The following is a 27595-nucleotide window of genomic DNA, read 5'->3' on the forward strand; positions in this document are numbered from 1 at the left end:
AAAGAAACGAAGCTTTATTTTTAGTCTATCAAATGAAGCTCCTGAACAACAAGAGAATATGAAAGCTGGTATATATGACGCACTGGGAAATGATGTTTCTTGGTACTACTCTCAATAAAATTAAGGACACAACATAGATGTGTTCTGAATGCTTCAGGGCACTGTACAGCCACGAGAATAGGGAGACAGTGCAGGGAGAACAATCATCTACTTCTAGGCACTGACCTGCAGTCTACTAACTGAGACAAAAAGATCCAACATACTGCACAAGCAAATTGAATGGTCTATTTCTTGCCTAGCAATTCAGCAATCTTTTACTGCAGCTTTTGCAAGTTAGTCTTGTTGCAAGTAATTCTTCATGTGTTCTTAAAAGTCAAAGTTCATTTCTGAAGTGCTTAATCATCTTACATATGTGCAATTACACTACAATTGTGAATTAATAATGTGATTTTTGCACGATTTGAATTGAAATGTGAGCAAACAGTGTAGGATCCTATTTATCTTATCCTCTCTGTTATATTCCAGGGGACGTAGTAAAAGCGAAAATAAATTCTATGCTATAATGGATCTACTACGTTATAAATAACATTAAACAGGAGCTGATTACATTTTAAGCTTTCAAAGTTTTGAAATGTCTTCTATGTTTAAAATCTATTCCTGTCTAAAAATGAGAAGTGAGAGCTGTCCTTAAATAAGCAAATAAATAAACCCAGAAAAATCACCAACTCATCAACTGAAACTGGGAAACAACTGAAGATTTCTCATTCATATTTTCAACTTCAAGTCTTACTATTCCTAATGTCATTGTTCAGTCATTCTTTCCTGTCTTTACAAGGTATAGAACAAAACAAACTCATTTGAAAAAGAATGAATGGTACTTTATCATGGAAATGCAGTCATCTAGCTGACGGTATGATGGATTAAACAAGCAGTATTACAGACTCCTAGAATGGTTTTAATTGGAAAGGACCTTAAAATCATCTAGTTCCAGATTTCTGCCAAATAAACAATAATAATTAGCATTTTTCAAGAGGAAGGCATGAATAAATCTACTGAAGTTTACGATATATTTTATTCGAGCAAATGAAGAGATTTTAGTTCTACTCTTACATTTTAACTCACCCACACAATCACAGTATTCAGACACCTGCAGTCTGAGCGCCAGCCTTCTCACCATTTGGATTTATTAATTAACTCAAGGAGAAAATATATACTGAGTCATCCTCACTTCCCTACTTCCATTCTATATTCCTTTAATCAATAAAATAATTGTAAATTAAGTTATACACTACTATATCAAGTACACCTGAGATTGATACCCATAGTAGTAGCCTTGAAGGACTCAGCAGTCATCTACATATATAGTGTACTGAGGTGTTATATGTTGTATAGGAAAAAAAAAAAAAAAAGCAGTACAGACAACAATATATTTCATTCACAGTATTTTTAAGTCAGTAAACATGATGATGTTATCAAAAATCACTATAAAATAATATCAAAAATAATAAATGATTAAGAATAAAACAGACAACAGTAGTAACATTTTTAATTAGAAAATAACCTTAAATATTGGGTTCACATGCTATTTTATACATCACAACCCAACTAATAACAGATGTAAAGGTTGGAGGCACTTTTTCTAGATTTGATTTTAGGCTAGGAAACAAGAATAAAATAAAAGCATGAAAAGTTTAGTTCAGACGCTTAGTGTTCAGTGCATTTTGTTTCATACTGCTGGACCAAGTCCACTTTCAACAGATAGCACTGTTTTACACCCAGAAATATATTGATAAATAAAAAAACTAAAAGCAATAAGTTAATGTGCAAAGTTCACCTCAACTACATTTCTTCTTATGAATGATTCATCTCATCAAAATATCCTTCCAAAATTTATGCTTTTACTGACATTTAATATTGAATCAGTCATTTCCATTACTATACTATTCTAAGATGGAATCCTACCTCCTTTGTTCTTCTCCATGTTCACCCGAAGGGACCGTCAAGCATTCATCCATATGACCATGCAACAACCTCAGAACATCCCCACCTATCAGATATCCTTTAATGAAGAGAAGAAAATAAAGTGAATCAGTTTTCTTTTGTGTTTTTTTTTTTTCTTTGACCTGTGAAGTTACATTAAGAAGAGAGTTGGAGGAAAGGGAAGATATCCCACACCCTGGAGACTCAAGTGAGAAGAGCTCCAGGTCAGCAAGCAAAAGAGAACAGATCAAGAGGAAGTCACAGAAAAGGGATCATATAGAATTAGCGCAACTCAGAAAAAGACTGGTCCAGCTGAAACTTTATCTGCTCGTTTTTGACCTCTATTTCAGAAACAGATTCCAGTTTAAATGCTAACAATACACAAGTGTGTGCCTGCATTAAATTTTGAATTATTTTTACTGTTTTTTCAAGTTTCCTGTGAGAAAATCTGGAAAGATCTACTTAAAACTCTGTTTGAGTCCCAAATGCAAATATGATTTACTGGGACACCGAAGATAAACCCCTATACAGAATACATTACCACCGTATAAGCAAATTCAAAGCCAAACACTTAGCTCTCCAGTTTACAGGGACAGATAAATGTTTTTACTAATTAAAGCACATTAAAATTAAAGCATAGCATCTCAACATTTGGTGTCAGGAACTGAAAACAAATTCATAATTCTAACCAGTAAAAATATTAATAAAGCAAATGACTTCCCAATAGCCTCTTTGTTCCATAGATGTGACTTTAAAAAGAATTCAATTTGTTATCCTACAGACATTGTATCATAACCTAGTAATTGGAGAGCACTAAGTCTTAGTAGTTCTTAAGTGCAATTCAAGTGTTTTTTCTCAGCTGAACAAGTGCTTACAGTACACAGAATTTTTAAATTCATCTTTCCTTCTTGCTAGAACTGTTTCATATTAAATTCCACTTTTCAGCAATATTTGGGAATATAATTCCTTTGCAAAAATATTGTGGCAAAAATATTAAAAATAAATTTCATTGGAATAGTGATTTGAAGCTATTTCTGTATAAACAATATGTAAGTTAGAGATCTGCACAGTTAGACAAAGACGTAGGGGAAAACAGTGTTGAAGACAACACACATAACCATACAAATTTCATAGGTTTACTTTGATGCTAATGCGCAGTCAAGATTTTTTTTCCCCAAATATATATCTGGAAACATTTCAGGACGGTTTTTTGTTTTCTTTGTTTTTTAACTTTTAAATTCAGTATCAGATTGGCATTCATATGGTTAACCTCAGCATTTAATTTCTCAACTTTAAACTCTTGATTTAACACGGAGGGCTATATCCAGATAGCAGTAATAATATTTAGTAACTTTTATATTGAACTTTGTCAATATAAATATAGAGGTGTTCATTCCTGAGTAGTTTTCTTTTTGTTTTCTTGTTTTTTAAAAGTGCCCCCCACCTCATCCCCGCTTACATCACAGTACAAAAATTGCAAAATTATTTGATCTGACTCTAAACTCTGTTTTGACTTGTTAAATTGACTTCTGTGTATGCCAACTGTTGTTGACACTACTAAACAGCTTGCCATATGATGTCATGATACAAAATACTGACAAAACCAGGACAGCAGTTTTGCACAAATGCATATAAAAAGAAATCATTTTCATTTATGTATCTCACTCCAACATTTTTTCATTTTATGGACTGCGTATACAATATTTTCATTTTAAAGTCCTGCAAGAATAAAAGCATTTTTTCTCTCTGTGAACACAAATAGAATAGCAAAAGGCTAAAAAGTTATTAATCTATTGTTAATTGGAAGTTTTGATTAAGACAGGATCAAATACTAGAATAGCCTAACAAAATTGGCTTTATTTTCCTCTTCCTCTGTTTTGAAGTAATTTTCTCCAGTTTGGATATTGTATTACTGAAGCATATATAGCATGATCACACACACTAAATGCCATAGTCATTCAGCAATCACAAGAAAAGATCTTGGATTACAGTAGCATTTGCTGGATTTGCTAGAATAAGATTTTACTCTAATTCTCACAGAGCTCTAGCTGATCTTCTCTTAAAAAAAAAAAAAAAAAAGATACTGCTCAACAAGATACTGCTCTATATTTGAGACAAGTAGAAATACAAATGTAAAGCAAAAAAGAAAAGCAAATGCACAGAAATGTAAATGTAGAAAAAGCACAGCTAATGAAATGATATTACGTTATTTTCACACGATCTTCTGGGGGTACAAACACATAACATACTACTATATTCTGTCATTGTGGACAGAAAATTCTGTCATTGCATCCCAATATTCTGACATTGTGTCCCAAATTGCCAGACAAGCCTTAATATTGAAATTTGCCAATCTGGGAGATGTAATGTAGCACAAACCTGAGTCTCAGCTAGTAAGACACTGGACTTACTGATATGAACTCCACAAAAGTGCTGGTGGAAAGACAAGGAGAATGGAGTTATGCAGGTTGGAAGGTAGAAAGCATCAACAGAATGTTTCTCCCAGTGTAGTTGAGGATACTAGTAAGTAATGCATTAGCATTTTTAATAATCTATCACGACAGAAGCCACCTCAGACGATTTGAATGTGCATAACGATTCCCATAGTATAAAACACTGAGAGTATGTAGAGATTTGGTCATGCTCTCTCTGAAATCTGAACAAGCAAAATTGCAAACAGAAATGCTTAATAAAAAAAAATAAAGAGAACTAATGTAAAGATTCAGTGTTTTGTATTTTTAAAAAGTTGTACACAAAACTTCCAGGGAATAACAGAAGGACCTGTAAGATTCTATTACAAGAGGAATTATGCTGCAAGAATCTAAAAATCATAGGGCTTTACAGAAAAATCAGGATGTAAAAGATGAGAGTTTTTTCTTCATGTGCAACTAATATTAACTTAGTTCTCTCTGACAGAACTTACATTATCAAAAAGAAAAAAAAAAATCCTAGCTTTTAAATAGAATAAATTTTGAAAGTTGTTCTATACTGTTTCTCTCCACCTTTTCTTCTCTTTCATACTTCTTAACTATATGTTCCTCACAAAACCATTCCCACTCAGTTCCTAGGATTTTATATCCTACTTTCAGTCCTCTCTTCTTGCCCAACAAGTTAAGTTTTATCCTCCTGCATCCTTCCACATCCACTTTCTAATGTAATCTATTTGAAGAGGTATACTAGTCTTCCAAATGTTGTGGGTTTTTTCCTCTTTCTCTCACTCCATCCTGTGTTCAGCAACAGCATTCCTGCCTAGTTTCCCTACTCTTATTGCTTATTTTCTAGACGCTAAGGACAAACACATTATTCTTTCCAACCACTTACATACAGACCATTTTTCTGTATTATGTGCCCTGAACTGAAACAGATTGCTTTAAATCAGCACATAGTTTTCAGCATCTAGTTCATTACCTTCTGTTCTGCTTTTCCCCTGCCCTATCTTGGTACACACAGTTCATTTTATTCTCTATCCTTCAGTTTCAAACTTTCTATATTTGAATTCTCTACTTTCCCTCTTCTCCTTCTATCTGGCAGTCTACCAGTGAGACTGTGACTGAAAACAAAGCGAAGGTTTCTGGATCAAATCTAGCACTTATCTTGCCAGACTAAACCAGTCCAAGACTAAAAATGCTCAAAAATCTATGCTTAGATCATATACCTGAGGGACACGGGAATTTATCTAACAGGCTCTATCATCTTTTTTTTGTTTTTAATATGATCCAAGTTTCTTTAAGATTCACGGTTTGACTAGATTTTTAACTATTAAAGAAGTGTTGTACTGATGCAAAAAGAGATTCAGTTGCATACTTAAGTTTTCACTTGAGCAATGGGAGTTTTTTTTCCTCAGTCTTAGGAAAATGCATCAGGACTGCATTTATCAGAATAATCTGAGTAAACAGTTGAAATCAGGACCAAAACAAATCTTTTAAAAACCTGTGTGAATATAACTTTAGTAAAATTAGATTTTAATTATCTCTTCAGTATTTAGAAACAATGATGCAGAAAGTCACCAGTATGCTTTCCAGCATAATTCTCCCTCTCTGTTTTTAGAATATTTGTATTTAAATATTCAGTTTAATTAATAAATGTAAGAGAAACTTCAGTCTTCTATTTCAGTCACACTTGGCAGAAAAATATTGATTCTTCAGGTTCTTCATTTACCATCAATCTTTCAACAATTAGAGTAAATCTTACCTTGGGCAAATTCACTTCCTGAACTGATTGGTGCTACGCTCCAAAGAGTTTGCTGGAAAGCTGCATCAACATGTAAGCTACCATTGCCATAGGAGAGATGCTAAAAACAGTAAAGGAGAGATTTTTACTGAGGGTTTAATTACAAATCTCACTGCAATTACAGTAATAGTATTAAACATTTTCTTTGTTATATCATACACGCATTTTTCCTGACTATAAATCAGTCACAAAGACAAACTGTGTTCAGGAGACAATGGAAATAAAGCTAGAAAACTAAGACAGCATATTTGCCTCAAAAAACAGATACAGATTACACAGAACAGTCAACTCTTTTGGAGTCCTAGACAACTGCAAACACTCTGAAGAACCAATTATTAAATGCTGCAGGGATCTTACACTGGTGCTCTTCCTTTTGTACATAATGGGATTTTCCATGAAGCCTGAATACTATAAGGTGTCATTAATCTGTATTTTGGGTGTAACTCAGCACTTAAAGATTTTTTGGCTGCTGGCTTCCTTAAGTCATTAGATAAAAGAAATAAAATGACAGACTTTACAAGGCACATGAGGGGGTTTCCAAAATATATTCTTACAGAAATATTTTATGATACAAGTTAATCCGAAAATATTTTTCCCTGAAAGATTTGCTTACTGCCTAAGAATTCAATTGGTGCATTTCTTTTTCTGCGAATTCTCTTCTAAGAACTTCGTTCGTTTTCAGTGTTTGTGTGATTTTCATCTTCTGCAATGGCATTATTGTCTCAGAAGTCCTAAGCTCAAGGCACATTAGCATATTATACACCACACCTATGTAAAGCCTTTGTCCTACATCATTCTATTGATCTACCATAAAGACAGTAGTATTTGTCTCTATTTCTGTGTGTTGTGACCGACCAATATTAACACATTTGGGGTAGAATCATTAATAACAGAGAGGACTAACATGGCAATGGAGGGCAGAAAGAAGTAATTCCCAACAACACGCATAGAGTCCGTTCTCCTGGCTGCATATCTTCTGGTTGCATGCAAGTATATGAGATAGCACAACAGCTTATTCATGTCTATGCCTGTTACAGTTATGAACATACAAAGTAACAGAACTCACAAATCCATTTTTTTCTACTACACCAGTGTCACTCAGTACATGCAATAGAGGATGTTTATTGAGGAAACAACCACTTTCATCCTACCACAATTACAAAACTTAATCAATAGCAGAATATGCCGAGAAATTACAGTCTACAGCACACCTCCAGTCTCATTCCTGCCCTTTTATTGTTAGATTTTGTCTAACTAAGATCACGTCACAGAATCCATTTAGGGACAATGAGTAATTCAAACACCACGACCAAGCAAGGAAGTGTTTGGTCCTTGCTTGGTCGAAGAGCATACTTTATTTGAAGAGCATATCATTCCGGGTGAGCAGAAGAGGAAGAGGATAACCACCATGTCACTTAGATCTGATATCAACAGAGCAGTTACCATAACTAGGGGCTTTGTACTGTTAATGAACTTATTTTCACACACAGTGGTATCAACTGAATTAACGCTAAGTGTTATAGATAGAACATAGAACAAAAATTCATCTCTGACTTCTCTCATGAGAGTACCATTTATTTTTATCAGTTATTTTCCCTGCATTTACAGCTCTGATTATAATACGGATGTCTTAAGTGAAGAATTATATATTTTTTTTTACATTTGGAATACATTTCTTAACACATGACCACCAAAGTAGATTAGAGAGTATATGTCAGAAGTTCTTTTCTCTCCCTCGCATCCCTAGACTGGTTGCTGAATCCTTCAACTTGCAAATGAAGACATAAAAAGATTCCTTTGACTATGAAGTTCTAATTTTTTTCCCTGAACACCATCCACAGCAAACTATGAAATGAAGCCTTGATCCTCTAGAGGAAGCAATTTGTCAGTGTATAACCAAGGAGTCAATTGGGTCACTTGTATAGAGGAGGAAAAAAAAAAAAAAAAAAGAAAGAAAAAGGAACAAGTGAAAAAGATGCCAACCTCTTTGTCATTGCCTAGATTTTCAGACTATATTTCAGGATCCCAGCACTGTTGGAAAATAATCTGCTGCCCAATTAATTTAATATGTAATTTCTTTGGAGCTTATCTGCTTGGTTTGCTACTTTCAGCAGAATAAAACTGTCAAAAAGAAAAATTCTGTAATGCAACATTCACGATGTGGACATGATACTCCATGTGATCTTGAGCAGTCTCCATATCTAGCAGCAGTTTGCTGTCATCTATGAGGACCACTTCTGGCACGTGTCTTTCAGGTATGAAGGAACAATATTTTCAATGCAGAAATATTTGGGATGTGGGAGTCCTGAGTCTATTCTAATCCTGCTAGCTTTCATTGTTAGAGGCAGGTTCTCCAGCATCCTCTCTCTCCAAAATTATTCTCTCTGCACAAGTGTCCAAGCTTAACCAAAAAGCTAAATTTGTCTTCCCTAACAGCGTGAAAATATCTCCAAAGATAACATTTAACCTGCCACAGGTTTCCAATAATATTTCGGAAATAAATTACAACATTTTATGATCACAAGTAAACATTACAGTCTAAGTGCAGTTTTTCACATTTAAACTCAAAGACTAAAATCTCCCAGAATACTACAGGTTTCCCAACTGAACTGGCTATCATGTTATGAACTCTATGCTGCTCTGTAGAAAAGTAACAAATCATATCTCTGTTCCCAAGTCTTCAAGAAGAGCACAGCAAATTCAAGCTCACTGAGGAGCTAAGGAACCAAAGTAATTTCCATAAGAACACTTCAGCAATGATTGCAACAGTGTAACTGCATCTACATCTGCAAATAACAAGATGATGTATTTTCAATTTTGCTATCAGTATGCACAAAAGGAATACACAGATGCCATGGAGAAAAGATACAGGCTGTACTTTGGAAATACAAATTATTTCAACTTAAATACTCTTTATGCCAGAAAAAATATATATATATATTTTTGCTCTCCAAAACATATATGTGTGAAGAGGAAAACAAAGACACCCAATCTTTTGTTCAGTATTTGTCTTAGCTAACATGTATTGATATCAACACGTCATCTAGCACTATTTTTTTTTTTATCTGCACATTACATTATTATGTCTTCAGCTTTATTTTCAGATTTGTAATTTGAGAATAGCAAAAGAAAAATAATTGAGAAAGCTTCTTCTCTGGCACAATTTGAGAACTGAATAAAAGGCAGAAGCTTCCCAGAATGCCTCATTGCTGCACACAACAGTGGCAACAACCTTACTGCTTCATAAGAGTTAGCATAAGCTGTTGCAGAGATGGAGGCCACAGGTGTGTAGCCAGGAAAAGGATGAAGTTCAGTCTATTTCTTCTCTGTACTCAGATTTTGACAGCCCTTGCTGTTCTCCCTTTCTCTCAGTCTTAAAATGATTGCAGAGATCAGTACAGACTTCAGTTTTGCACCATTATAAGCGCCTTTTCTCAGTGATTCAAGAGCATCTGGAAAGTTACAAGTTCTGAATAGATACATTCCCATAATAGGTACACAAACAAGAATGCATGCATCACAGTGAGGGAAAGAACTTCACACGTCTCTCTTCTTTTTTTTAGACAGCCTGAGAGCAAGCGAAGCAACAGAGAGAGATATCTACCTCAGAGATATTTATATCTTGGCAAAGACGACAAAAAAGCACATCACTGTATCTATAACAAACAAACAAACAGAAAAAAGAACGAATAGAGAAAAAACAAGAATTTAATTCCCTTTTTTATTAGAAAAGGACAAAAAACCTTCAAACAAAGAATAAAAAGAGGCAAGCTTCAACAAAAACCAAAAATTACAATGATGCACCCTCTAGAACCTGAAACATGTTATCTTTCTAATTATCAGGTATCATTTATATTAAAATTTATAACCCAATTCAGCAATAAAAAAAAATATTTTGTAAGTAACTCCAAGTGTTATACTGATGCTGTCAAAATAAAATTATCCAGTCACAAGGAAGAGTTATTAGAAAGAAACAGAAGTGTTAAACTGTACCAGTCCAAAATTTTTGTCATTAGTTTTTAGTGTTTATGTCTCAAAGTGTCCAGACATTTATATGTGTTGAAACATCTATTTATAGATTTAAACAGTTCGAACAAATATAAACAAAATTACACTGCAGAAAAGAAATGGAAATCCAAATTTTGTCTTAAAGCAGGAAAAACCCAGGAAATTCCATATGAATTTAAAGTTCCAAAAGTACCCTGTTTTCTTTGCCTTACTCTGAAGTGTCTTTAACAGCTGGGTGGTAAATCTGCAAACACAGAGAACTTTTCAACTGATAAGGGGAGAATAGCCAGCACTCTACCAACCCTTTTCAGCTTCCGCACACAGAATAAAGGTAATGTCAGCAGTGGGAGAGTAGTAACTGAAGCCCGCAGATGCACAAAAACTTCCATTACAAATCAACCACCACATATTCTCTAATCCACTAACACATGACTGGCAGCAGGCAAAAATCCAGATGCATGGCAGGAAAGCAGAAAGACTCCAGAGGAAACAGATAGTGGCATCTGCATTTTCCTTCTTAATATTAGCTCACTTTATGAGCTGTAACCACTAAAACAATAGACTCACGGAATGATACATTGGCATGGGTTTCAAAGGATCCCAAAGATCACCAAGTTCCAACCCCCTGCCATTAGATCAAGTACTAGATCAAATAGTCCAGGGGCCCCATCCAAGCTGGCTATAAACCTCCAGGGATGGTGCATCCACAACCTCTCTGGGCAACCTGTTCCAGCACCTCACCGCTCTCTCAGCAAAAAACTTTTTCCTGACATCTAAATCTCCCTTCTTTAGTTTCAAAACATTCCAAAAAGTTGATTTCCCTCAGCTCTCTCAGTCTGTCCTGTTCTGCCTCTTGGATCATTTCTGTGGCCCTCATCTGACACTATCCAGTAGGTCCACATCTCTCCTGTACTGAGGACTTCACACCCAGATGCAGTACTCCATGTGTGGTCTCACCAGTGCACAGCACTGGGACAGGTTCACCTCCCTCAACCAGCTGACCATGCTTCTTTTGATTCAGTCCAGAATACAGTTGGTTTTCTGGGTTGCAAGTGGTTGTTGGCTCATGTCCAACTTGCCATCCACCAGTACCCCCTTGATTCTATGACCATTTTATTACAGTTGTGCTCAATCGCCCAGCTTATATTGATAGTTGGGGCTGTCACAATCCAGGTGAACCTTACATGGGCCTTCACCCGGCCCCACTGCTCAAGCTTGTCTAGGTCTTTCTGGATGGTAACCTGTCTTCTGGATTTATGGAACACACCACACATTTTGTTGTCATTCACAAACTTGCTGAGAATGCATTTGATCCCACCAGTGATGTCACTGATGAAATGCTGAAGTGCACTGGTCCCAGTACTGATCTCTGAGACACTACTTGTCATAGAGCTCCATCCAGACATTGAGTCATTGACCACTAAGGTACATCAGCTACTACCATTCCAAATTATTATCATGTATTACAATTAGAAACAAGTGCTTTCATTAACTAAACATTATTAATTTTGCAGAAGCAAGCATCAAAAATTAGGAAATATCAAATTAGTCTATAGCAACTGAAGGTGTTCTAGTATGTGCAACGTATTACATTCTCCAATGACATGATCCGATGTGATTTTTTCCAAGGAACTGCTGTCTCATAGAATTAATGAAGAATACAGGATAAAGGAACTCATTTCATGAATAGCTGTTTAGCATTTTGTTTCCTCCTCAATCTTCAGTCTGTAGCCTCACACTTTATTCAGCACAGTCAATTTTTTAAAGTCTTGAGAATTATTAATTTCCTCACAGGCATTTCTCTTGCTACGGTAAATTACAGCACTTCAAAAATAAAACAAATACTAATGAAATCATTTTCTCAAAACCTCAAAGGAGTAGCATGATAGCACCATTTCCCAATGAGGAGCAGATGCACATTAGCTTACACTAAGAAAGTTTCATTAACCTAGAGTACCCCAATTTGAGATTGCAAAAACAGTTTATTCCCACCATAAATTGCATTCTATGCAGCCCTAATACTTAAGGCACAGTTTTCATTCTCATTTGTGACAGACATAATGACTGAGAAACTCTGGCACTTCAACCTCAGGCAGAAGGAGACCTCAGAGCCATGACTTAGGAATCCAGCTGGTAAGATAAAAAAGACTCAGTTCCCTTTGAAAACAAGACTGCTATAAAAGACTATCTACTCAGTAAATTCCACAGCAAAGTCTGACAGAGAATCTAACTCTCCAGGAAAACAATCAGTTAAGCATCATAATGCTCATTTCCAACTTCAATTCTCAGCTTGATATTTCATCTTCAAAGTCTTTTGTTCTATAGCTTCTCTGCTACCAAGGACTGACACAGCCTTTAAACTTCTATTATCAGCACTGAGATAGCGTTCCATACAAAGCTACTGTGACTGTACATTTGGTGATTTCATAACACATATTAGTTCTGGGTATTTTCACATTTTCTAACTCCTACAATTTTTTGAAAGTGTAAGAAAATTATTTTTATGCTGTACTTTATATATCATTTTCCAACTTCTTATTTTTAAAGTAAAAAGAAACCATCAGAGTTATAGTAGGTGGCATTACACTAACACCCACATGAATGAGATGCAGAGAATAAACTTTTAAAACAACTTTTTAGGCACACATCACCTAAACTAACAGAAAATCACCAGGAGGAGTAGGTTGTCAGCACTACCATGTGTGACAGATGTTCTTTAATACAGTAGGTTTCCTAGACAGTTGCTGAAGGCAACTATCTAGTTTAATCATTCCAGGCCTCTGCCACTTTCTTTTCCTCTCTAAATCTTAATTCCCAATACTCTGTATTCACCTAGCCAAACCAGCTTCTCAACCAAGTTACAGCCTAGCCTGCTATCCTAATTAATATTTTCTTCTGTATCAAAAAGTTACCTTCAGATCTACAAAGTCTGAGCATGGCCTTCTGGCATTTTTCTTGCTCAGCCTCCTCCTTCCCATGCATCAGAAACTCACCACAATTCCTCCTTCTCAATTTCTTTCTCATCTTTCAGCCCCAGACATTCCTGTCTGCATCTCTGCGCAGCAGCTGGGGCTCAGCCACACCACTCTTTCTTTGAACATCTCTCATGCCACTCTTCATTCCAAGTCCCATTCCACTGGTTCTTCTTACAATTCTCCCTGTCAGAATGGTGCAACTTTTCTGCCCAGAATTTCTAAAAAAGTTTTCACTAGCAGGTGCCTACTCCTCTCTCTTCAGCAAAATTTGTCCCATATGACATATTAATAATCCTTTGCTGCTTGCCTTCCTTCAGTTTCCCATGCAAGGAAGGAGATTGTCCCCTTCTACTCTGCCCTTGTGAGGTTTCATCTGGGTAGCGGATCTAGACCTGGGACATCAGCACAAGAAAAATGTGAAGCTTTTGAAGCAGGTCCAGAGCCAGTCACAAGGATAATCAGACAGCTGGAACATATCTCCTATGAAGAAAGGGTGAGGGAGCTGAGGAGACTTCATTGCAGTCTCCTACCACTTAAAGGAAGCTTAGAAATAAGAGGGAGACCAACTTTTTACATGATCTGATAGTGGCAGGATAAGGGAAAATGGTTTTAAATGAAAAGAGGGGAGATTCAGATTAACTATCTTACTCTTACAGCGAGGCACTGCAACAGATTGCCCAGAGAAGCTATGGATTCCCCATCTCTGGAGGCTTTCAAGGCCAGGTTGGATGGGGCCATGAGCAGCCTGATCTACTGGTTGAAAATTCTACCACAGCAGGAACTTGGAAGCAGATGATCTTTAAGTTCTCTTTCAACATAAGGCATTCTATGATCCCCCTAACTTGGGATTCTCACCAAGTTCCTCTCAGTTTCCCTCTTTACCACTTCAGTCTCAGGTTCCTGTTTCTACTAGATCACCTGGATTTTGAACTTTCTACTTTTTCATAGTTACATTTTCCACACTTCTCAACTGGCAGCAGATCTGTGACAGCACATGATGCACCGAGTTCTCAGATGTCAATACAGTGTCTGACCTCATCCACACCTTCCCAACTGACACAAGGAACAGCTGGTTTCAACAGGGTAGGGGTGCATTTAATTATTCATTGTGGAGGGAGTTTCAACACTTCATCACATGGGAAATGAGAAGTCTAGCTGGTGCAGAACAGGAAAAAAAATCACTAGACCTTTACCTACTAAAGGAAAAACTTCAGTATTTCAGAATGTTTCTTTTCTTATGTTTAGGTGCAGTGGGGAGGTGGTTTTCTTTTTTTTTTTTCCTTCCTAGTCATCAAAAAACACATGTGCTATATCAAGATGACCCTTTCTAATTTCATATTTTGGTCGTAAAGCATGAGATGCTCCAAGCTTTCAAGAAAATTTGATGAATTTTCTTACTGAGGTGAATCATATTTTTTATCCTTCAGCCTTAATGTCTTCTGACCACTTCTGGATGAACCAAAAATTAAAAAATCTCAGATAAGTTTGAAAAAAAAAAATAAGAAAAGAAAAGAAAAGAAAAGAAAAGAAAAGAAAAGAAAAGAAAAGAAAAGAAAAGAAAAGAAAAGAAAAGAAAAGAAAAGAAAAGAAAAGAAAAGAAAAGAAAAGAAAAGAAAAGAAAAGAAAAGAAAAGAAAAGAAGAAGAAATAGATGCTACTGTTTTTATTCAGTGAATTTTGACATTTTGAGCACTTGATTATAAGCACTTGGCAGTAGCATTTCATAAGGCAGAACAGCTTGACAGCCTTAATAACGGGGAAGATCTACCAGCCTCCACAATAACATTTCAAATGGTATGAAGACTGTGGGAACTGCATTGTGATCAGCATAACAGAGCAACTTCATGTTGCCTGTATTACCCTCATTTCAGGTTTGCTTATGCTGATTCAAATGATATTTAAAAACCCCATTTTTCCTATTTATAACTATAAATTGAATGGAATTGTGCTTTCACAAATAACAAAACAAAGTCCAGCTACTGTTTCATACTTATCAGGGAAAAAAAAAATGAAATTACTTGGGCAAGTGGGGAGGAATCACACGTTGCTGTGTTAACTAGTCCCGTTGCATCGATAAAAGGTTCAGATATTTATTTGTGAGATGGAGCGGTCCAAAATCTCTGATAAAAGAATTTAAACTAAGAGCTGAAATAAACAATATGTCCCTACAAGTGAATGAGGAAGGAGTGCCTTTCCAGCATGCAGGAAGCTGCCCAGTTGTTCACAACAGATGGTATCAACTCCGCCTTTCGAGTAATATGTTTCAATTGAGAAAATATTATTTTTGAATGAGAACAATGTAATCAGTGTCATCACTTGACCAAATAAATATACTTGATGAAAAGGTTTCACTTCAAAGGAAATAAGACACTAGTTCACAATGTTTAAAAAAAGAAAATCATTTAAGTTAAAGAATGATAAGCTTTAAAGCCTTTTCTTATAGTGCACATTTGCATAGCATAGCTGCAGATCAGCATTAGTCAGGATACCAACTACACACATACTCCAGTGTAGGAATTTCTGCCTCCTATTGAATTCACAGTGCAAAGGTTTCAAAGATTAATTCTCTTTCCTGCTTTCCTGACTTCTCAGCCTGAATATCACTGACCTTATTGCTACTAATTTTCATTTTTATCATGCATTTTGTATTTGGATTTCACGTCTGAGGAACTTTTCTTGAATGTTTAAAAGACCTGAACTATCGTTTTCCAGAGATTTCACAAATTTGACTGAAAATAAAATTAACTTAATTTCTAAACTACTCAAAATCGGTAATTTTGAAAGCTATCATGACGTGTAATTAACAATAGGCAGAGGCAAAACTCAGAGCAGCATTGCATGCTAATATATCCAAGAAAGGAAAACCTGCTGGAAATATTACACCAGTTCCTGGGCCTGCATTGCCTCAAGAAATGAAATAGAAGAACTTGGCTTAAATTTCAGTGGTAGCACTATTGATAGCAAATCATCTCTCTACTCTGTATTATTTGGGATTATGTATTCCTCCTGCTTGCTCTACATTATACAAATTAAAATACATTCTGGCAACATTTTGAAAAAGGCAGTTGTCATGGCCTGTGAACGAACTCTATCCATCTGTTGTTATGATACGCAAGTCTTTCCCTCAAGATTGTTTACTGGCTTCTTTTGATTCAGAGATAGCTAACTGCTTAGAAAAAGAGAGGAATAACTGTAATAGGAAATGGTGATATTACAACCACATTCCTTGCAACACTATGACATAGAAGGTTGGATATAAGACTTTTCCTCAGCTTTCAACTAAGTACATGACATATATAAATTTAACCCTCAGAAACCTGCCAAACTTCACACTCTGTCAAAAGATCTATCTGAGGAACTCCTCACCATCAGAGAAAAAATATTCCTTAATTGGATTCAATCAAAACTACTTGGTCTCAATGTCAAGTTGGATTTATAAAAAAAACTTCATCCATCCACAGCCCTAGCAATTGTGAAAGGTATTTGTTACTACATTTCCTTAAGTGTCACAGAAAATAGGAACTATTCAACTCCACCACACTTTAAATGAAAATACTGTGCTTACTTTGTAAGAGACTACTTTTAGGATCCATACATTATTACAATTTTTCAACTGCACATTGTAGAAAATAAGAACTTGATGTATATATTTAGTGTCAGTGAATTATCTTTACAATTCTGGGAAAGACTAAATGTGACTTTATTGGAAGGGGTTACATTTTTCTGAAGTATCTGCCCAAAATACTGTTTAGTATTAGTTTTGTCCAGAGTAAATTGCTTTTCCGCTGAATCTAATTATAATTACCCTAGAAGTAATTAAAAATATTTTTAAAATATAAAGATGAACAGAAAGTTGTCACAATTTCCACTTACAAAGATAACTCACTACATAAGTTACTATGATTTATTTAGGAGTTGAAGTTATAAATTTATCCTCACTTTTCTATGCTTTCTCAAAAGAAGGGAGAGCATGTTTAATTTTATCAAAAAAAAACAAAAATCACATTACTTTACATCTCATTGAATTCTTCACTTCTTTTTCTAAATACCATAGAAACTATGAAATATTTCATAACATAAAAATGAAGTAAAGACTATATTAATGTTAGTCAGAGTAAACAGTAACAGTCATCTTGACAGTGCTAAAAATAAGCCCTCTTAACAGTTCCTTTTTCATTTGTAACTACATTTACCAAATCACTGGGGTTGATTTTTACAGAAACTTCCAGTGGACTGACATTCTTACTTTTAGATCTTTTTCATAGTTGTTATTGGGGTTGGTTGGTTTGGTTTTCGTTGTTGGGTTTTTTGGTTTAAGACAGAATAGCTCAGGTGCTCACAATCCTAAGAATACAAAACAATAAATAATCTTAAAGTGCCAAAGAGGTACTTTGATGAGGAAGAAGGTTATTTAAACCAATGATAAAAGGCAGCTAACTCAAAGTTTTAAAATACTTTCATATATTTAATTAAGTATTCATTCAAGTAACAATTTAAGCATTTTAATTACGGTATGTCAGTAGCATTATATGCTATACTATTCATAATCCTAGGAGAATATAGACCTCTTCAAAACCATTTCAAACATTTCAAAAATTTAGTATAGAGTTTTAATTCATATGACAGTGCTGTGAACTTCACAACTTTAATAGGGACTACTGATATCTCAGTTATGTAACTCAGAAGATTTCTTTAAGTTTTCTTCTTTCTTTCATTAGAAAAATTTTCAACTTCTATCCATTATTTAAACAAAAACAAAACAAATAATTTACATATCAATGTCTCACTGCAGATATTCAGTGCTTTTTTTTTTTTTTTTGCAACTTGTTATCAAATACCAGTTTAAAAACCATACTATATTTTTGTGGAGATTGAAATGTAAACAAAATTTTAGTGCAATACCTTTTTTAACTGTTCTTCTATAAAGAAGGCACCATTCAGATTCTTATACTACTTACCAAGTATCTTTCAGAAGAGACACTGACTAAAATAAGGTCATCTCCAACACGCACTTTTTCTCCTTCTGATCGCTGCTTAGAAGCAGGATGGATAGTCCACCAGCATGCCTCACCTTTATCATTGTTGAGTAACAAGAGAGAAAGAAATTGGGAAGAAAATGAAAGGGTATTGCTATTACATTTACAATTACCTCAGTCCAAAAGTTTTGACCCAGTTTTCAGCTGGATAAAACAAGTGTCCATGTGTTTTCAATAATTAGCATCATTCCTGTACCACTAATCTGCCAAACACCTAAAAAATACAACCATGCCGACAAGACCTCTGCAACAGAGATTGCGGAGTTGGGCAAGAAGGAGGCTCTTTGTGTTTTCATTGCAACCCAGTCCAGACTACCCTTGCTAAAGAATTTCCCTGTCACTTTCTTGGTGTCCTATGTTCTGGGAAAAATATTCTGAAGATATATGAATTATAAGAATTATGACAACTATGTGGAGAAGAAAAAAAAAAAAAAGGAAAACAACATGCACAAAAAAACATCTAAATGTTTAAAATAAAAGTCAAAATTCAATTATGCTCTTCCGTTTTTACTGACACTTGGTAATTCCCTAGAATGTTTTAAAGTTAAAAATTTTGTTCTCATGATAAAACCTTGTCTTCAGATACACTTCTTGCAAGAAAAGTGCACTTCTTAGAATAAGCTATTTCACTTTGGATTCACTTAATTGTTTTATTATTATTAATCTTAGCGACAGCAATGCTTTAAAAAATGAGCAAACTTAATTTCTAATTAAGCATCTCCATCAAAATGATGGCAGCATAAGAAGCTCTATTGCTCTCAAAAATACAAATAAATCCATATCACTGAAAGTTCTTAAACGTTAATAGAATCTTCACTAAAAACAACTCAAGTTCAAAAAAAATCTCAGCAGAAGGCTCCTACAGTCAAAGCAACTTGAAAATTTTCCTTTACTTATATTCTCTGTTATAAATTTAAACTTAAATATCAATAGATGTGCTTCTATTTCACAGAAAATAAGTTACAAAGTCTACTAGAAAATGTAGATATTGAATGCGTAAAAGACAAGAATATTAACTTCTGCTTCTTTAGTTCTTAAAATAGTCTTAATTTTTATGTTGTTTATGTGTTTGTATAGGTCTCTATTCTGATTTTTAGATTGAAAGTATTCCTCATTATGTAGTTTAAAAAACTATTGTTTACCTGTGGTGTCCTCTTGCAATCCTACATCAAAAGCCAGCTTATCCATTGAAGATCGAGATGTTGAGAGGCAGCACAGATACTAACAGAAAAAAAGCACACATCATTTGTTGTGCCTGCACTTGTGTCTGATAACACACTAGAATCTAAAAATCTGCTTACACAACAGCAATTCTTAAATGATGCCAACTAGTTATTGTCAAGAACATAAATAAATGCATGCAAATCTGTATGGCTCTCAAGGACACTTGATCAAAATATATGTTCTAAAATAAGCTCTCAGGCTTTACCCAGGTTATCTTTCCACTGAGATAGGAATAGCGAGAGCGGAAATAGATTACGTCAAAGTTCAGTTCCATGAAGACTCATTCATAGTTAAGCAGTTCTGAACCTGTATAATTCTTCAGGGAACTAAAAAGTAAGGCAAAATATACATGCATGAGTGAATTTCTTTTCCCACTCTTTTTCCAATAGGTTGCCAGCTAGCTTCTGATTCAGTCACAGCTTATGAAATATGTAATATTCAAGGGAAAAGCAATGGAAAACTATCAATTTAGCATAGACTGATGAGCAGAGAACTCAGCAGTATGGAACTGGACTTCATTTCTGCAAGGGTAAAAAGCCTCTTTGATGTGAATAGTTCTCCCAACTTGAATAAATGGCAACAGTCTAGGTACAATCAAACATTGCTTTCATACAGCAAATAAATCATTACTGCTATCAAATCTTGTTACATACCATACCACTGTAGGAATGGCGCAGCAGGATTGCATGTCCATAGAGAAGCGTTCGATGACCACCACCTTGTGCAGACTGAAAAAGAAATAATATACTGATATGTTGGAAAAAAGTCAGGCCTTTTGCAAAATAAACAAAAATGAAATAATTTAAAAAAAAAAAAAATAAATCAATCTCTGGACAATTTATATTTGCCCTTGTCACAGAGAAGTATGTTTCTTGAAAAAATCCTTCTCAAATCTTAGGTCAAGAACATAGCTTTTTAAATGTTCTCACCTTAGTTTTAATTGCCTATGAATATAGAGAGCTTTAGTCAGAACATTTAAAGTTCTTGGGACAGATCCTGGGTAGAATCTGGATAAGCATATCTAAAAGCTCTTGACTTTTTCCATTTAGAGTTCCTCAACTTACTAACAATGGAAAATGCTGTATTTTGTGCCCAGTCACAAGTCAGGTATAAAATATATTGAATAAAATTTGAATCCTTCTTGCCTGGGCTGAAAGTAGAAGACCCTCCAGAGAACTGCAGCTCTGTTGTACTTTGTACTACCCTCTACGCTGTTATATAGTCTTAAATCTCTCTTTATTTCCTCATTTTTATACAGAAGAGATCTCCCAAGGGAGTGAGCTTCTTGTGTATTGCCCCTGGCTTCACTGGAAAATACTAATTATTTATCAACCACATTTATGAACAGCATTTTTAAGATTGCTTCAACAATTTGATTCAGCATTTAAATACTATTAGACAGAATTCCTTATCTGCTAGGCCAGACAACTGCTCAAAGACAACCAAGACAACTCAAGAGAATTTGAGGAGTTCAGAAAATTCAGAAATTAGGTCCAAAGAAATGTTCCACTTGAGAAGCGCAGTATAAATCTTTTCTGAAATAAATTATGGTAATAAAAGTTATCTCAAGAAACTACTTTGTTTTTTTGCTTCTCCCCCTCCCCCCCCCCAACAATGCATTCATCACAGTTTCTGTTTATCTACAATCAGGTTAAACACTCAAAAGAACAAATAATCTCATTAAAGCACAAGCAACCTTCCAGGTTTTGCTGAAGATCAACAAATTCCTTAACCTGAGATTCATCTGACTGACACCAATCAGGAGTAGAGACTGGCTGACAACACACTGTTAGGAGCTTAAATCCACATTTATCTGATCACTACACACAACATTATGCACATCATGCTCTTCAACCATAGATAACTATTTCTACTTGCAAGGAATATTCTTTCACGTAAGACACCTAATTTAGCTCCTTTCATGAGGCATTCCTACCCTTTCTTTTACCATAGCAGGCTGACCTTGTGTTTGAATGAAGCATCAAATTCATTACAGAATAAATTGGAGGGAGACATGCTATGCAATCTCTATGGCATCTTCATTTCAGTGCTGAAGATCGATCTCACCAAACGGCTCTGCTGACAACCCATGATTTCTTTTCTTCATGTACTCATCATCTTTCCTTAACGTTTATCCATTAACATAATATTTCTTGATCTTTGAGTTATTTGGTTATCTATTGACCTGTATATAGAGGTTGTGAGAAATCTAGTAGTTAAAAAAAAAAAAAGAAAAAAAAAAGAGAAAGCAGCTGCCAAGAATTTATGGTTTTTTATCTTTAATAAGAAGAGAATATCCTGATGGACACAAAGTATACTTTGAGTTTGAACAAACTGCAATGCCAGTTAAAATGCAAGGAGACACTTCCAGCAATCTCTCTGGAAGAGTGACTGACATGATTTTTATTAAGAAAAGTCAGAGTCTTTGTCATGGACACAGTCTTGACAGTAAAACATGAAGTTTTAGCTTTGAACCACCATTACTACTGCTGCTTTTTCTACAAGGAAGGACAGAGACATTTGATAATGTCAGGAACATAATGCCAAAGAAGAAAGCTGAGAATCTGCTACATATCCGCATGAGGAAGTGGAGAAAAACCACTCTGAAGTAACTGTCTTATTAAAATTTCAGATTTACCCAGATGCTTTATCAACAGCAAGCATAGCCATCCAACCAATAAAATCACTAATATGGAAAATATCCTGATATTTCAGTAACATTTCTGCCATTATTCTACACTACTAGCCGTAAATTTTACATAATATATATGGATTTTGCTGCCAGTTGTACAAAACCTGAGAAGAATGTAGGAATTATCACAGCTGTGTTAACTTGCCCTTATTTGGGGCATACCGATTTATCTGTTAACTGTTTTGCTAAATACTCCCTTTCTACAGAATCAGAAGAAAGACTGGCTCAAAAAATGCCAGTTAATGGGGGGACTGTTTTGTTTTTTTTGTTTGTTTAAGTATTATTTTAGTTCTCTTGAAAAAAGTTACCTAAGAATAATTATTTAACCAATTAAAAAAATACAAGGGAGTTTGCTGTTCCTCTTTTTTAGCCAGAAAACAAAGAGTTGCAATATCTTCTGCTTCAACATTTCTGAGAGACAATTATAATCAAGCCAGATAGATAGAAGGAGAATGAAAAATTGAAACACAGAAAAATACAGGACAGAACAGAAGAGCAAGCTGGGACAATGAAAATGTCTTTCATTTTGAAGATTACCAGGTTACATACATGTCTGTAAGTCAATTTTCTATCTTAAAAGCTCATTTTGTATCTACTTAATATTTAGCACTCATTTTTATGCCAGAAAGTGTGTAGTAAGAAGTTATTGGGCCATAATTGTCAACTAAGTGTGTCTTTGATTTTCAAAAGAATCCATTCCTACCTATAATGTTATAGAGAACTGAATTTTCTATAACTTCGTAAACTTATAAAATAAAATTTAATTAAACAAATGAAACTTAATTGAAAACCAAAATACAATTTAGTGATTGGACTTCTATGGCAAAGATGCAACATTCCAAAACAAAGCAAATGGTTTAAATTTTAGGTAGTCCTTTCTGAAGCCAAAAGTTGGAATCAATTATTCTTTTTGACTCCTTTCAATTTGGGATATTCTAGAATCCTATGAAGTGCACCATCATAGTTTTAGGAAATTTCTAGTAGCATTCAAAATTTGAAATTTTAGAATACATTGAAAATAAGACTTGCTGGAAGTAAATAATGAAATTTCAAACAAAATTTTGTTTTACAAGTTTTCTTTACGTAAAAAGCTTTCAAATATTTCAGACATTCATTAAAATGACTTTCACCTGCAACTCCTAAAATTATCCTGCACAAGCTACTACAAGTAAATGTTCCACATTATCTACCATGATTTTGATTTGCTTTATACTTTTAATTCATACAATTCAGAGTCATTTCTAAGTTGGACATTCCCTGAATAAAAGCAGGATGTAGAAAAATATATTTGGGATCAAGGGCTGAATCCATTGACATTTTTACTATCTATGCCACTCAGAAATATCAATCATATGAATGCTCTCCTTGGAATTTTATCCTCCAACTTGCCTCCTTCTGGCAAGTTCTCACTTGTACTGAGAAACTTTTGTAATTACAAAAAGTGAATACCTTAGACATTCAAAGAGATTTTTAATCAAAAAGACATTGGCTTTTTGTTCTTTTCAAGAGAACAGCTTAATTTCTACTAGAGAAAAGATTTATTACATCAAAGAGTATGCTACTACAAACCAATGCTAATCTTTTCTTCACAGGTCCATGCAATCCCCAAAGATGTAAAAAAATAACAAAAAAAAAAACTAAAAAAAAAAACACAAAAAAAACCCTTCAGGGACATACCAACAAAAGATAAAAATGAAAAAGCATGTTCATTCAAACAGGAAAGTAATTCCAGTGCTTTGTGCATGCACAAACAAATCTTTTGCAACATTTGCACTATTCAGAACTATAATGCCTGAGAAATGCACTCGCATCAATATATGATGTTCCAGACAATTCTAGTCAACCAGGAAAGCCATTTGAACCACTAGCACTGAACGTGTCATAACAAAATAAGAACTTAATCACACTCTGTAGAAAATCAAACAAGGTAAAACAGTGTTATTAAGAATTGTGTAATAGCTTTTATTGCCTGGAAGATCTTTCACAGTGAACCTATAAGAACAGAATGGAATTAGTTGTATACGCTGTAGGGAAAATGGCATTACAAAAACCAGATCGTAAGCAACTACAGTTTTGAGAGAGTTAACAAGAAAAAAGAAGTTAAAAGGACTAAAAATCAGTTGAACAATAAACTACAAGGCATAGGTAGTAAATCCTTAAAAAAAAAACCAATCCATATAGTTAATAATAATGGTAAATTTCAACCAGTTTCTTTGCCTAATATTTCCTCTGTGCCCTAGACCTAACCAAAGGAGATGTTAGACCAAATGGTCTAGATGAACCTTAGGGCCATTCAGGTATTACTCTGAATAGGTTTCTAAAAGTACTATAAAACCATTTTCATGGCAATGAAATTTTATTACAGCTGAGAGTGGCTATACAGTAAAGGAAGTAACGTGATTACCATTTTTCTTCACAAATATCTTCCAAGGCAAATATAGCAAGATGAAGTTAAAAGTCTTAAATATAACATACGTACACAGTAGTAAAACATTGTCCTTTAAAGCATCAGGTATTTACATTTCATTAAAATGGAACAAAGCCCTGAAGTAAAGCTTAAATTAATCTTTTGTTTCCAAAGATAATTCCAGAAAACAGTTCTGCATTAAATTTATTTTTGTCACATACTTAAAATGCTAATATGTAGTAATAGTACAATGACTTAAAACATATCAACTTGGAATTTTAAATAAAGGTATTGCAAACCTATTTTTAAGCATCAGCTTGACAAGTTTGAATGAGGGGAAAAGCTAATTGTTTATAATGGTTATGTTCATCTAACACAAAAAGCAGATGCTGGAGACAATAATATGTCAAACAGATGACACCTTACACCTTAAAAACTCTTAGGAAAAAAAAAAAAAAGTGAAAACATTATCATCTTCACCAAGAGAGTGCTGTAAGTTTCATGAAGCTATATAATATACATCTTACAAATATTTTTACTGATACAAAAACTGCAGAATGAGCAAAAAAAAAAAATCTATCTAAATCAAGGCACTAATTTAACTGCATAAGTAGAAGCATTTTATTAAACTTAGAATACCTCTCAATTTCCTGCTTCGAACGCTTATAGGGGTTGGTTCAGAACCAACAAAACCATAAAAATACCAAGCAGAAAACTGCAGCCACCACTGACAGAGTCTCTCAAATTCCATTCTTTGGGTCTCATGTGGGAGCTATCACATTCACCACACATGACCAGTCAACAGTCTGAAATTATGTTTAGATCTATTAGCAAGAGAAATCAAATTGGAAATTAGGGTCTCATAAGAAGTACTGGCTTGAAAAAGTCATCAACGATGCATTCTGAGTGAAAGTATGTAGGCTCTGGCATACACTCTTCCTAACCAGAATCTAGCTGCCCTCAGAAGTGTAAGACAGTTAACATCAACACCTTTTACTAAAAGCCAAATAAAACTTTTTGAAGTAGGAGACCAATGCTAGCATGTAGCCTCAACTGGTTCTCTAGAAAGAAAACTATGAGTACAAGGTGAGGAACACATGCTCTGTTTATATAAAATATCTTTAAGATTGATAGTTAAGTAAATTAAATGATGGCATTTAGTAACCTGCAAGATAGAAAAAAAAGTGCTGAAAGATCTTGAAAGATTTTGAGTTTTCACTCAGGAGAACAAAACTTCCATGACAGCAGAATTAGCAATGAAATGATAGAAACCGGACAGAGACTGAAAGGAATCAGGAGGAATGGGAAGGAAGGCTGTCCCATGCTCTAAAAGCATAATTATGTGAATCTACGCACAAATCTTTACATGATGCGCCAATCATTTCTGTAGAGGATACTCAAAATGATGCATCCACAGGAACATAAGAATAATTCATTCCATTACTAGCATGCATTTTTCCCATCTATTGTAGACCAATTTACCTAAAACCAGCTGTGAAGATACAGTCCTACAAGCTGACCAAAGCTGGAGACCACTACAGGCAAGTGCTTTATGGAGACTACCCCACAATTGTACTGGTGTCTAATGCTTTTCACACTGAAACCAGCATAAGAGCTTCCTCCTGATACCAGGCAACACCTAACCTGGAAAACAGAGAAAGTCTCCTTCATGCAGAGCAACAGGCTTGGGGCAGAGTGGCTGGAGACTAGGTGGCCAAGAAGGCCAACAGCAACCTGGCTTGTATCAGTTATAGTGTAGCCAGCAGGAGCAGGGAAGTGATTGCCTCCCTGTACTTGGCACTGGTGAGGCTACACCTCAAGTACCGTTTTTTGTTTTGGACCCTTCACTACAAGAACGACATTAAGGTCCTGGAGCACGTCCAGAGAAGGGCAACAAAGCAGGTGAAGGATCTGAAGCACAAACTGAGAGAACTGGGATTATTTAGTCTGGAGAAGAGGAAGCTCAAGAGAAACCTTATTACACTCTACAACTCCCTGAAAGGAGGTTCTAGCAAAATTTGGGTTGGCCTCTTCTCCTGAGTGACAGTAATAGGATGAGAGGGAATAGCATCAAGTTGCAGCAGGGGAGATTCAAGTTGGACGTTAGGAAGAACTTCTCCAAAAGAGTGGTCAGGCACTGGAACATGCTGTCCAATGAGGTAGTTGAGACACCATCCCAGGAGGTGTTAAAAAACATGCAGATATAGTACTCAGGGACATGGTTTAGTTGGGAAATACTGGTAGTAGGTAGACAGTTTAACTAGATGATATTTAGCAGTCTTTTCCAATGTTAATGATTCTATGATTCTCTTAATATCAACATTATCAATAACAGCTTAGGGATAGCTAAAAGAATTTAGTGATTAAAAAAAGCCAAATACTCAAGTTAGTTCTGCCTAAGGAAACTGAAGAACCAGTGGAATATATATTCACACTTGCAATAGCAATGCTAGGAAATTACATCTCCAGCAGCACTGGAAAACTTGAAAATGGTGCAAGAAGAAAAGATTGCAAACAAAGCTATGGAGTGTGAGCCAAGGAGTTTTCCACATTCTTCTTGCTTATAGAAATATCTGTTTTCTTTAAAAATATTTGGAGAGGAGAAGATGTCAGAATTTTCTTTTCAAAGTAAAAACATCCAGGCACAGATGCTGGGAATTCTTCTACCATAAAAACATAAATGCTAATGAGACCCTTCTGTAATTACTGTGTTCTTTGGACTGCCATTTCCAGAGGCTGGCATCAAACCCATAGCGTGCAGCTACTTAGAATTTAAAGATGTCAAGTGACTCAATTCACTGACATACAGCATTGTGCTAATGTAATCCTTCACCTCTCTCATCTCAAGTAACAGCAGTGCTGAAGGGCATATTCAACACCATTTAAAACCTCTTTCCATGTCTCACTGTAGCCTATATACTATGCTGAAATAAAACAACAGAAAGTTCAATAAGGCATTATATACATATATTATGCAATACACATTGTAGTCTTCACACCTTTTTTTAAAATCACTATTTCATTATGCTACATTTATTCAAGGA

The 27595-nt window shown here is 35.0% G+C and overlaps 1 protein-coding gene across 1 annotated transcript in view; it reads right to left on the reverse strand.

Moving 5' to 3' along the window:
* The window catches only part of RYR2 (ryanodine receptor 2), a 352078-nt gene that overhangs the window by 192483 nt on the left and 132000 nt on the right, over window positions 1-27595 (reverse strand). The window contains 5 exon segments of the mRNA XM_085219664.1: window positions 1963-2059; window positions 6172-6271; window positions 18151-18263; window positions 19371-19449; window positions 20106-20180. Coding sequence (XP_085075790.1) covers window positions 1963-2059; window positions 6172-6271; window positions 18151-18263; window positions 19371-19449; window positions 20106-20180 — 464 coding nt within the window.

This window comes from Meleagris gallopavo, chromosome 2 (assembly GCF_905368555.1).
Source record: "Meleagris gallopavo chromosome 2, MGAL_WU_HG_1.1, whole genome shotgun sequence".
NCBI classification, from domain to species: Eukaryota; Metazoa; Chordata; class Aves; order Galliformes; family Phasianidae; genus Meleagris; species Meleagris gallopavo.